This window comes from Neolamprologus brichardi, chromosome 3 (genome assembly GCF_056152115.1).
Source record: "Neolamprologus brichardi isolate AB-2024 chromosome 3, ASM5615211v1, whole genome shotgun sequence".
Classification (NCBI taxonomy): domain Eukaryota; kingdom Metazoa; phylum Chordata; class Actinopteri; order Cichliformes; family Cichlidae; genus Neolamprologus; species Neolamprologus brichardi.
In genome coordinates, this window is record NC_142106.1 from 6597827 (window position 1) to 6610554 (window position 12728).

The 12728-nt window shown below is 40.5% G+C and overlaps 1 protein-coding gene across 1 annotated transcript; it reads right to left on the bottom strand.

The window, feature by feature from the left end:
• Positions 1-1060: 1060 nt before the first annotated feature.
• On the bottom strand, positions 1061-12728 carry LOC102793643 (sodium/hydrogen exchanger 9B2-like). The gene is made up of 14 exons (XM_087832205.1): positions 12636-12728; positions 8665-8754; positions 7475-7577; positions 7187-7357; positions 4714-4856; positions 4489-4616; positions 4285-4366; positions 3525-3618; positions 3338-3444; positions 3105-3254; positions 2863-2971; positions 2536-2672; positions 1755-1929; positions 1061-1643 (listed from the first exon to the last, which is right to left on the bottom strand). Exons 1-14 carry the CDS (start codon positions 12705-12707, stop codon positions 1555-1557), a joined length of 1650 nt encoding a protein of 549 aa, XP_087688331.1. The 5' UTR covers positions 12708-12728; the 3' UTR covers positions 1061-1554.

Consider the following 12728-nt stretch of genomic DNA (forward strand, 5'->3'; position numbering starts at 1 on the left):
GCAGGTGGCAGACGCTGAACGCCGGATTGAAACCTAGACACAAGTAGGCAGATTTAACGCAGCTCCAACAAGATATTAATGCAACGCTTTCGCGGGAGTCTAGTTACCACAGAGAGGTGATTAACGGACTGGCGTGGAGCATCCGTCAGCGCCGGACACAGGACCACGGACCATGACAAAAACACACATCCAGCCTCTGAGAAGAAAAGCATCAGGAGATCTCACCTTCACAATCACCAACGTAATCTTAGGTGGAATCACTTGGATCAGTTGAACCACAGAGTGAAGGAGAAATGGTAAATGCTCAACAGACTCACTGGCCAGACACAAAGTGTGACAGTCAAACACATCAAATCAAGCATGGATCCAGTCGTGGTGCAGATAACTGTGCTCTAAGAATCATGACACACTGACATCTGCGGTGAACGTGGCCATGTGAGCTCATAAACAGTTCAGATACGTGTGTCATAGCTTCGTCATGTGATCCCAGCAGAACCTAAAACCTTAGTTATATTACGTTTACGAATTAAGACTGAATTATGTGGTTGTAGTCTTGATGTATACAAAAGAGAAACCTTTTTTAATATTCTAACTTTATTGATAAATATTTATTGAGCTTTGAATTAAAGCTGCACATGTAAATCACAGCTGATCACAGTGACATCACACAATTACAGCATGCTTAATGATTACACGATTACTGATACAAGCTTCCAGGCCGGCAGCGGTGCGTGTAATAAAGTCTGTCTCAAAGATAAACATTCAGAATATTTTGTATGAATATAATCTAAGAATATATTAATATATCTTTGAAAATGTCATTAGACAATAGATTACCCACCCAGTTAAGATTAGTCACTTGCACATTTGAAGCTGTTTAATAAAGCTAACAGTATACTATCTGTTACTGCCGTTAATTACTTAATCTGTATCCAATATTTGCTTTTGTAAATAACCATGTTTTAAGCACACAAAACAGTAAAAATGAACATTTTAGCTTCTTATAACCAAACCTGACACCAGAAAGAATGTGATGTCAGTTTAAAGACCTGAGCTCCAGCATCAAGTCTGCCTTTGTTACTCCAACACGTCAGATTAGCATGCTAGCTAAACTATCTGCCAGTCCCCATATGATGAATGACCTCAGCTGTACTTCACTTATGCAACAGACAAACAGAAGAAAATAAAAAATGAAGTAAGAAAATGAAACCTGGTGTGGCAAATATGCTTTATGCTAACACTAGCTAGCCAGAAATTAATTCATAATATAGATTCTGTCACTGCTAATGAGCTGATAACACAATCTGCTTAGTGTAATGTAAAATTAATCATTGCATTTTACCAAACTGCATAAATATCAATATAGTACACTACACAAACATTTGCACATTTACAGTCTCTAACCTGAGCATATGAGAAAAATAGAAGATATTGACAGCCAGTATATATAAATGAACTGCAGCTAAATTCTGTTTATGATTTACATAATGTGTGGACATATATATATATATTGTATATACAGTTTTGTATAGTCAGTTTTTCCACTCAGAAGCTTCATAGCTTGCTCTCGAGAGTCCCGTTGTCTTTTTCTTGAACAACCCCGTTGCGGTAAGATGGTGTAGCTTCACCTTCTGTCTCTTCTGCTGAGGTCGGGATTTTTAGAAAGGGGAAGAAAAGACATTTGTTGTTTACATATGACTACACCTGACACTGTTCAGTGACTACACAGTGTGTAGATGTGTATGCCTGCTGACCTTTGACCTGCCGGGCCAGGAGACGTGGTCCTGCCAGTCCGATACCCAGTGCACCAACTGGAGCTGTGGTCAAGATGGCTAACACCGCTAATGTTAGCACATCCAAACCAAACTTAATTAAGGCCTCGTCCCCTTCCTCCCTCGCCATGTCCAATGCCTTGGAGCCAATGGCAGCCTAGCACATACAGACATAAATAACTGCTCAGGAGACGTGCAGATTAGCAATGAAGGCATGTATCATTAAAATCACAGAGGTGGTTTTAAGGAAACCAAAAGGTACTTTTTTAGTTCTTAGTCATCTAGATCTAAAGGCCTTTAGATCATAACTAATGGCGAACTAGAACTTCTTTGCATGGTTATTGTAGTAATTTAGGTTTTCGAATTCAATAAAGAGAATTCAGGAGCCATGTAGGTAGCTAATCAACACCATTACAATCTAATGATTTCAGTGGTTACAAAGAAAAATCTATATGATATTTTAATAGCTGTTTTGACCACCAGTGGCATTTTAGGAGTGTTTAGAGGCTTTATGCAGAAATTTCCGGATAAGTCTGAGGTGCTTCTAGTTCTGGTTTAACCCTGGAGAACCAATGGGGTCAGAGCCGACCCCATTGGTTTTCTAGGGAAACCATGGGGTCAAATTTGACCCCATGGTTTCCCTAGAAAACCAATGCACAAATTTGACCCGATGGGTTCTCCAGGGTTAATAAAGTCGGGTACATTATTCTTGAAAAATGAATATCGTCTAGCAGTCTAATATCAGGATTACACACTCACAGACCTGCACAGTAGCTTTAGGCAGCCAGGCCACAGAAATGAAGAGCTTCTCTTTTAGGTTGAATCCTCCATAATGAACCAACAGGAAGGTGACAAGTAGACGGATCACCAGACCAATAAGAATGCAGGCCATACCCAGACCTAAGGGCATAGACAGAACAACAAAGAGGAAACCAATATCTTAAATTTCCTCAAGCAGTGAAATGTTTTGCTCTGCAGGTTAAAGCTCTTTGATTACTGGGCCCACTGGGCTCCTAGTAACTGAGAACAAAATCTAGACCCAAATGGAGCAAAGTCTAACTGAAATATACTGGTAGTATAATGTTCTTACCCACAGTACTTGGGCTGAGTGCTTTAATCGTGATCTCAGCTCCAATCAGACCAAAGAGAAGTGGCTGAAATACATCCCATGACCGACCCACCATTTCTGCTACTGGTGCCTGATTGAAGTTAGAGATACCTGGATTAACCATATTCCATGGTGCCAGCCATTAAAAAACATGTTGATTTAGGGTAAACATGGCAAAATCCAGGGGGCAGGATGCAGGTTAAAGTGATCCTGATATATGATACCTTTTCAGTCTTCCAGCCCAGTGCAGCCAGGAAAGCCAGCACCAGTGTACAGAGACCTCCAGCTCCAGCAAAACCAATAACATGACTGAAGAAGACTGAAAATGTGGACAGACCCAGCAACATGAGGGTCCTCCTCAATACCAGATCCTCCTGCGATCAGACAGAAGATATTAAAGACACATCTTGTGAACAATTAAAAAAGTAAAAATCATATTAATAAAAAAATGTCAGACCTGGTCATTGCTGGGGAAGCAGTACAAGAACATGCCCAGGATCATACCAGCTACGATGCCTCCCACCACCTCCAGCAGACCCTTCAGTATGTTCATCCATGTAGAACCTGCAGGACAAACACAACGAGACCATGTAGACTAGAAAAGAACGAACTGACCAGCACAGGACAGAAACATTTTGTCTGACCTGTAGAGAAGGCGATTCCCAAACAAGTAGAGAATCCTGTTATGGCGAGAATATCATCAAAGCTTCCAGCAGCCATCAGGAGGGTGGGGATTCCCTGAAGAACAACACACAGTGACATTAAAGATTCATATTAGAGCAGAAGACTTGATCTTTCTTGACTCCCATGGAAGCTCTTGGGTTTGAGGGGCTTTACTGGAGGAGCCCTAGATCTTTTTGGTGATGCTTTCTCTTCCTTTAAATAGACTTGAAGTGATAAACGCTTTGAAAAATAGCTGAAGGGATTCTAGTGGTGTGTTATAGGTATTGGGGTTGTTGTGAAACCCAATAAGGTGTACAACTCTTTTAGAAGAGTATTGCTACTTAATCAGTATCCTATCAAAGGTTCAAGTGTTGCTTAAGCTGGCTTTAGTAACTTTGTATGAGGTATTAAGGACCACTGTGGGTCCTTGTAAAGAGGGTAGAGCATGATTAGGAAGCTTAGCAATCACTGAGAAGGTGTTGATGGAGCTCGAGGATCTCTAGAGGCCCCTATATTGATTTTATTAATGGTGTCAATTGTTATGTAATGTTTACAGTCCTGCAGGTGGTTCTGCTGTTATTTTTATTTTATACTTGCTCTGCATAAGCCCACACAGATGATGTGTCATGTCTATAGACTCATCTCAGGCTCATCTGTTTTCCACCCATACGCTGCCCCTTGTGGCAGGATGAACCTTTCATCAGTCAAATGTAGTGATGATAGTAACGGGTGATAATTTACCTTCTCCACTCCATATCCTTCTCTCTGCAGGAGCAGCATTGAAGGAACAACAACTGCTGGAGAAACGGCAGCCAGTACAAAACTGCACAAACACAAATATCACAGGCGCAATGAGTGTCGCTTTACTTACTTTGAATCTAGTCATACAGAAAGAAATAGCTGTGTGTGTGTGTGTGTGTGTGTGTGTGCGCGCGCACAAATTACCCCAGTATGAAACCCCAAACCCATGGCAGACCCAGCAGGAAGTGAGAAACCACAGCAACAATGCAGGCTTCCACCATACAGGGTCCAACTGCAACACGTACGCACACTGCTTTCAGTCGACTTAGAGCCTGCATGCAAACACAGATTTAAGAGACTGCATTTGATTTTCTGTGTGTAACTACCAGCATGTCAGAAACTTAGACTGATATTTGAATGTTTGTGTACCTCAGGGTTGAGGCCCAGACCAGCCCTGGTCAGGATGATGGACAAGGCGATGTTCCTCAGAGCTGCAGACCAGTGAGTGTCAATGAAGATGGCGTCCGTTATGTAAGGAACGTTACGCAACAGCAGACCCGCCAGCAGCATACCTACACGCACGCACGCACACATACACAGGTTTTTACATGGTTGCCACACTTGTACCCCAGCTAACATAATCTGTGCACTTTAAAATACAATGATTCAACATGCATCTGAAATTACAATTCAATTCTTTTTATCTACAAATGCTGGCAAATACAGTATGTTATAATAAAGGGGTAACAATTCATGTTTTACTGGAATTAAAAAAATAATTACAGTAATTTTAAGTAGTGTATCAACTTTTAAGTAATTTACACTATGCTGTACTTTTAGAGGTGCAGGCTTTATTATTAGGGGATTCGCTTTGCCTTTGATTTCTTATTATGTTGGTGTGTATCACTATTCAAATGGCCCTTTATATCACAAAACATATGAGAAGGATTTTTCTCCCTTTCCTACAAAAAATGTGCACTAAACGAAACACTAAACGGCAAAGGCCCATCTGACAATGATGGAGCCAACTCAAACACTCTTCAACCATCAAAACTATCCCAGCAAAAGGACTTTAGGAAAACTACAAAAAATGAAAAAGTAATGGATTTTCTTCTTTTCACTTATTTTCATATGTATGATGAAGGAGTGGGATTTTTTTTTAAACCTTTTTGGTAAATAAACCCGAAAATATGGTCAACTTCAAATAACTTACATTGTAATTATTTCTTTAAAAACTTGAATTGTGTTTGTAGGTAAATATAATTTAATCATAATTTCAGATAAAACACACAGAGAATCAATTTAATTCCAGGGGAATTACAGCCACATGCTGTATTATAAAGTTCTACCTAATCACTTTGTCTAATTAAATCATCATCAAATGGACCTGCGTCTCCTCAAAGCAGTGATTGGTCCAGTGCTTCCACCTTTGCATTTTTGCTTACTTCTAATGTCACCATTTTCTCTTCTAATTGACTCAAGGAGAATGGATGAACTCCAAGAGAGAGCACAAACCACCCTCTACTGTTTATGCTGCATATTGCAGCACAACACAGACACACAAGCATAACTGCTGGGAAGATCTACATCAGAGGCTCTTAACACAGATTTTATACTAGCTTAAACTAGAGCTGGGCGATAAACGATAACGATATGTATTGCAAAATAACTTTTTCTCGATAGAAAAATGAAACTATTGCGATAGACCTCATCTCTCTCTCTCTTCCTCTCTTATAAAAAGAATGAACAGCCAATTCAAATTAAGTAGCGCAGAGCCGAACCAATCACAGCCGCAGCGTCACGTCACCTAACTTGTTACGTACAGCTCAAGTGCCAAGCCGCACATGTGTATTTGTTTGGGAAGCAGCCAGCCGCCGTGCCGCCCGGGTAATGGAGGAAATGAGTGTGCTGACTAGAGAAAAATCAACCGAGAGCGTGACCGAAGGTTACCGAAGAGAAAACAGATGATGGTTCCAATGCCAGAGAGATTGTCAAAAGGAAAGGCCAGAGAAGTTCCGTAGTGTGGAGGTATTTTGGCTATTTCAAGTGTGACAAAAAAACAGAGTAACGCGCACTGTAAATTGTGCCAAAAGCAAGTTTCCACAAAGTCTGGAAATACAACAAACCTTTTTTATCACCTGAAGCAGTGCCACCCACTAGAGCACGCTCAATCTCTGACTGAAAGCGCTAATTCGTCATCGAAAACAACCAGGAGAATCCCTGCGAAGCAGCAACAGTCAATTGAGTCGGCTTTCTCCAGCGTCTTACCATATGACAAAAAAGCTAAGAGGCATAGCAAAATAACGAATGCCATAGCTTACTGTCTTGCTAAAGACATGCTACCAATAAACACGATCGACAATGAAGGATTCAAGCCGCTAATTAAGGTAATGTATCCTCGTTACCAACTCCTTAGACATAAACATTTCTTCAGACAGCGCTTCCAAAGCAATATTAAATAAGTTAGTCAATTTTGTCTGTTCTTCTGTAAAACAAACTAAGATTTATTTTTAGAATTAATATTTTGTTTCTAAGTGGAATTGACAATTTAGTCTGTTTTGTTTGTTCTATTTTGAAACTTAAACGCTTTAGCGGCTACCTTTTGTGTAGTTTGCAATATTTGCCTTTATTTATCTGAAAAAGTCTCATGTTCCTTAAGTACATCTGCCCTGCTGAACTTATTATGGGAAATAAATATTTAAATCAAAACAAGCTGCTGGTTATTTCACATTTTACTTGTGAGCAACGGCACATTTAAATCTTACAAATATAGTTATTTGGCTTATATCGTGATATATATCGTTATCGCCTGATATGAAAAAAACATCGTGATATGAAAAAATCTTATATCGCCCAGCTCTACTTGCTTAAACTATAAAAGGAATGAGTGATTGGGCTGTACCAAGCAGTGGAGGGAAGGGGGGCAGTGTGGGCAGTTGGATCATTCCCACCAGCTTCCCTCCCAGCACGGAGCAGATGAAGAGGATGATGATGCCGAACAGGTTCCCTCCAGGTAAACACTCTTTTCCCGTGATGGACCAGACGACTCCGAACAGCAGAGCAAACAAACAGACTGCGAGCAGACGTGACATCCCATTAAGATTCAGTTTGACAGGACACATTTACACAGTGCTGCTGGTCAGGTAGAGTATTTAATGAAGAGGTATCAGGCATCATGAGTGTTCGTTACCTTTGGTGATGAGCAGGTTGACGATTCCCCGAGGTCGAGGACATCTGTCCTTCAGACTGATACAGGACGCGCAGCAGGAAGAGTCAGATGATGGCGTCTTCATCTGTTCATTAGATGTTTTTTCAGTTTCTGATTTTCATCTAATATATATAATCAGGTCTTAATCACTATGTCACACTTGCCTAGATACTAGTTGGCGACAACATAGCAACCAGTGATCGCTAGGGAAAAGGGGTATTCCTGACAAGCTGGTGACTGGTTGCTGAAGGTTGCCCACTGTTGCTAGTTGTAAAGATGTAAATTATGCCACCCTGGAGGTCTCCTGTTACCTGCTTTGGTCACAGCAACAGATTGCTGCAGACACCAGTAGTTTGCATAGAAGACGCCAGCTTGTCTGAACTATTGCCAAATGTAGAACATTTGTCTTTCAAGAAAAACGTTTTCATTTTTGCTGCAACCTACAACTTGCAACTTATTTCACCTAGAGACAGCTAGCAACCACTGACCAACTGTTCGGGAAATATACATTTTTTTTCATTTCCATTTTTATATACCGGCCTTTCTCTCAGTCAGCGCAGTGACCTACTGAGTCTTCAGCAATAAGTTAAACAGTGTCTGCCAGCGAACTCCAGCAACCAGGTGGTGAATTTTCGTTTTTCCCTAGCAACAGACTGTTTCTAGGACATCGCCAACCAGTCTCTACACTTATGTGACTGAGCCCTTACAGGACACAACGCCTAAACCACAAACTTTATTGTCATTAATATTCATGAGAACTTTAAACCCTCAACTACAACCTGAGGTTTCATTAGAGTGAGGTTGCATTCGATCCATCTGTAGTTGCTAAAAGAGCACAGATTCAGTAACTATAAGGTGTTACCCTTCAAATTAAGTGTCTTATATGAATTTTGTCCTTGGAATTCTTATGTTATAACATTTGGAAAGGAAAATTCCCAATAAATGGGTAGAAACTGTCTTAATAACAACAATGCTTGGTCCTTCACTCTGACTCCAAAGTGTTTTTTACACATATTTTCACATGTAGAGCCCACAGCCCAGAGGTTAGCTGCAGTTCTCATGTGTCCACCTACATTCAGTCTAAACCTTAAAAATTACAGAGCCCCAACACTTGCATATGTTTTCTATAAATAGACGGCCTTTCTCAGAGCTCAGAGGTGAATCACACTCACCGTGGTCGTGTCATCCGGCTCCTCCGTCTTCCTCCGGGGCAGGACGGTGATCTCTCTGTCCTCTTGACCAGCCTGAACTTTACTCCCTACCTTTACCAGAAACGTGCATGTGTACAAAAGTGAGAGAGAGAGAGAGAGAGTGGGTTTAGAGACGTGGGCTGTAGGGTTTTGTCCTTTGTCCTCTTCAGCCAAACCTCTTGAAGCAGGTGAATTTCAATGGTTGACGAATTACTAAGGCCCTAGAAGTTACTCTGTTTGCTCTTTATGTTTTCCTCAATACTTCCCAGATTTTCTTTAAAAGTTGACAAAAGACTGCTGATTTAGAGATGCAGGACTTTGTTCGTGTTCAGAGATTTTTTTAAAAATAGTAATAATTTTATTAGAACAGAAATAGGAAAACCAACAAAAATAAAGTAAAGAGAAATAAAACTGGTATGGAAGAACCACCAAAAACAGAGAGTGCTGTAAAATACTTGAAAGCTGATTTCAAAAAGACAATCAAAGGCAGTAAAAGACCATAAAGAATTCAATCACAGCAAAACACCAATACTTCTGTGAGCCTTATCTCCTCAGGCTGATCATTTCAAAGCTGGAAAGCCCTGATGGAAAAATTTATGGTCACCCTTTAGATATATAACAAGCCTCATCTTTGGAGGATCGGAAGGTGCCAACAAGCTGATAACATATGGGGTCAACTCTCTTCTGTATGTCACATAAATCTTAAAAATCCATGCATTATTTAAACTTATCCAGTTTAGGCTTCCTGCAACATATATTAGGGGACACCTATAAACCAAATACCACAAAGTTGCTTTTGCAGTTTTTGAGAGTCATGCTTTAAAAGTCTGACTAGTACAAGGCCAGCCACCTCATTCCTGCAGGTTACTACAACGGCTGCAGAAGCACCAAACTGCTGTGAACCAACTACATTAATTGGACTCGTGCTGCAAAAACCTGTCAGTGATTATTTTTTTCATTACTATATTGTATGACTACCAAGGTCAAAAACCTTGAATATTGTGACGTAGTTGTGTGGTGTAATCTCTGATCGGGTCATGTGATGGCTTCCTTACTGACATACCTCCTAAAAGTCAGATAACGCAGAAAAGAAACTGGGGTGTGTTCATCATGGTGTGCTGGTATTGGTTGTTGTTGGTCTGCCCATTTGCCCCACTAACCTGTGGAAGGCCACGCCTCCACCGTGACACTGAGTGAGCACATGTCAAAGAGGAACGCACACCTATTCCTCTGTTTGTCTGTTTACTAGACACAGAGTTATTGTTTCATCCCATCAGTCACTAAACTATCCCACCTCTCACACACACATACAGATCATGAGAAATGTCAACAATCGACATTTTATGGCTCTGGACCCTCACTAATGTCTAAAGTCCGCTGGTTTCCAGTTGATCTATCCAACCTTTTATGTTTTCAGAAGAACTTTTCTAAACACTCTGCAGCCACATGGGTGATTTACAGCTTAAATGTGACAGACAGCCATTAAAGTAAAGCTGAGTTTGTTTCTAAGAATAACAGAATAAGTACATGGGTGTTTAATGTTTGGTGATCCAATTTCATGAACTTAACAACTGTTTATGATCAAATAGCAGCTTATCTGTACCTCTAAATCTGTTAATTGTTTTATGATCTGTCGTTGCCATACATTGGTCCACTGTGACATGTGATCGCGTTACTGCTCCGGCCTTCATTCACTTTATATGGTTAAAATGACCTTTACTGAAGCGCCAAGGGCCAACTGGAGGTGGACGGTGTGAAATATCAACACGCTGCATTAAAACTATACGCAAGAAATCCTGCTTTACACAAAGTGTTGTCAACCTAATGTATTTCAAGTGTCTTGTGTGTTTGTTTAGTGCATATATGGCAGACATAGTTTATGATTTATTATCATTAGTGTTAGATCCTCTGCCCTCTTTTCTTGAACAGAAGTATCCATCTGATCATCAGCCCGTCAGCATTTCAAGTTCCAGGTAAATGACTCCTGGTCATTTGGCAGCTCTGCTTTGAGTGGCTGTTGGTTTTTGGCCTCTGCGTTCCCCATATTCATAATTTATAGTTAAGTCTGGCTTTGAGGTTACAACAGCCAGAGATGGGCAGTAACGCGTTACTTGTAACGCGCTACTGTAATCTGATTACTTTTTTCAAGTAACGAGTAAAGTAAGGGATTACTATTGGAAAAACAGTAATTAGATTACCGTTACTTTCCCGTAGGAACGCTGCGTTACTGTGTTACTAAAACCGTGATTTTTTTGCGAGAATGTCTCATGACAGTGACGTAAGCGAGTGTGATGTTCATGACAACAGCTGTGTGCAGATCAACAATGGATCATATATCGAGTGCGGAGAGAGTATGAGCGTGCAGCGTTTAAAGCGTGGAAGTACTGACCTTACTTTGAGTTTGATTCCATAAAAAGTGACAAAAACATTAGTGTCCGTTGTGCGTGGGAAGAAAACTTCTTTTTACACCGAAAAAAACCCTAAACAAGCTCTGAGTAGCTACGACGTAATGGGAAATTCACAGAGAAACTCGTGGATTCTTCCACTGACCGCTGCACACCTGCACCAGGGTAAACCTCCGCCTACCCCACTCCTGCTTTACAGGTGAAAATAGAGCAACAGGACCGCTAGTCTTTGATTTTATTTATTTTCTGCTGTGTTTTACTTGCATCTATTTGAAAGACTGAGTGTAAACACACAAAATATTTTATTTTATGTGCTGGAATGTGCAGAAAATAGGTTTAAATATTAAACAAATTTCTTCCAGTCAGAGAATGTTGCAGATAATTAAATTTTTGCTTGATGCATAAAGTTAAAAGATTAAAACTAATAAAACAAGTTTAAAAAAAGAGACTTTTCCATTTGATTACATTTTGTATGATGATTATGTAGAAAAAGTAGAATTGGGCTGAAAGATCTATCACTTTATCACCTATTCAGGTTGGAAATCGTGTTTTTAAAAAGTAACTAAGTAACTAAGTAATTAATTACTTTTGAAAATAAGTAATCAGTAAAGTAACGGGATTACTTTTTTGGGGAAGTAATCAGTAATTAGTTACTGATTACTTTTTTCAAGTAACTTGACCAACACTGACAACAGCTCAGGCAGGTCTCTCTGGTCCTTATTCTCACTCACTTGTTTTATTGTCAGTCAGGAAACTTGTGCCAGTTATTCAGTTGTTCAACTGCTCATGAATGCAAATATTACATCAGCAAGTCACATGGTGACGACTCAAGATGACCTGCTGAAACTCAAAGAGACTTTGGTAATCAGAGTATTTCATAAACTGCTGATCTGTTGGGATTTTCCCACACAGCCAACTCTAAGGTTTACAGAGAATCATCTGAAAACATCCAATGATCTTCAGGTCTCTGGATGAAAATGCTTCAGTGATGTCAGAGGTCAGACTGCTTCGAGCTAACAAGAAGGCAACGCTAGATCAAAGGCATGCAGAAGAGCACCTCTGAATGCACAGCGTGTTGAACTTTGAAGCTAGCAGTCAACAGAAGTCTGCACTGGGTGCACTCCAGAGAGCTAAGAACTAAAGCTACAATTCACAGACTCATCAAAATTGGACAGTAGATGGTTGGACAAACATTTCCTGGTCTGATGAGTCTCAGTTTCTGTTGCAACATTCAGGCAGGGTCAGAGCGTGGATCCATCCTGCCTTACATCACCTGTTCAAGCTGCCAGTGGTGTGGGAGAGATTTCACAGGTACAGAAGAAGCACCCTGTCAGTTTGTTATCTCAAACAGACTTTAAAGTGACCATCTCCAGTCTTGGATGACAAACTGGTCACACGTACTGGGTTAGTTTGATGGCTGGAGCAGTTGTGTTTTCTTTACAATGTCAGAGCAGAAATAGAAGGAAAGATAAAGTTGTAAGCCACGTGACTCCACGTGTGTGGTTTTAATAGGTGGATGTTTTGTGTGACGTGAACAGTCGATGGTACCTCAGCCTGTTCCTGCTGCAGCCCGACGTCGCTCACCCGAAGGTAACGCTTGGTGGCCTCTTCATCCATCATCTGAAACAATCACGCATTTCG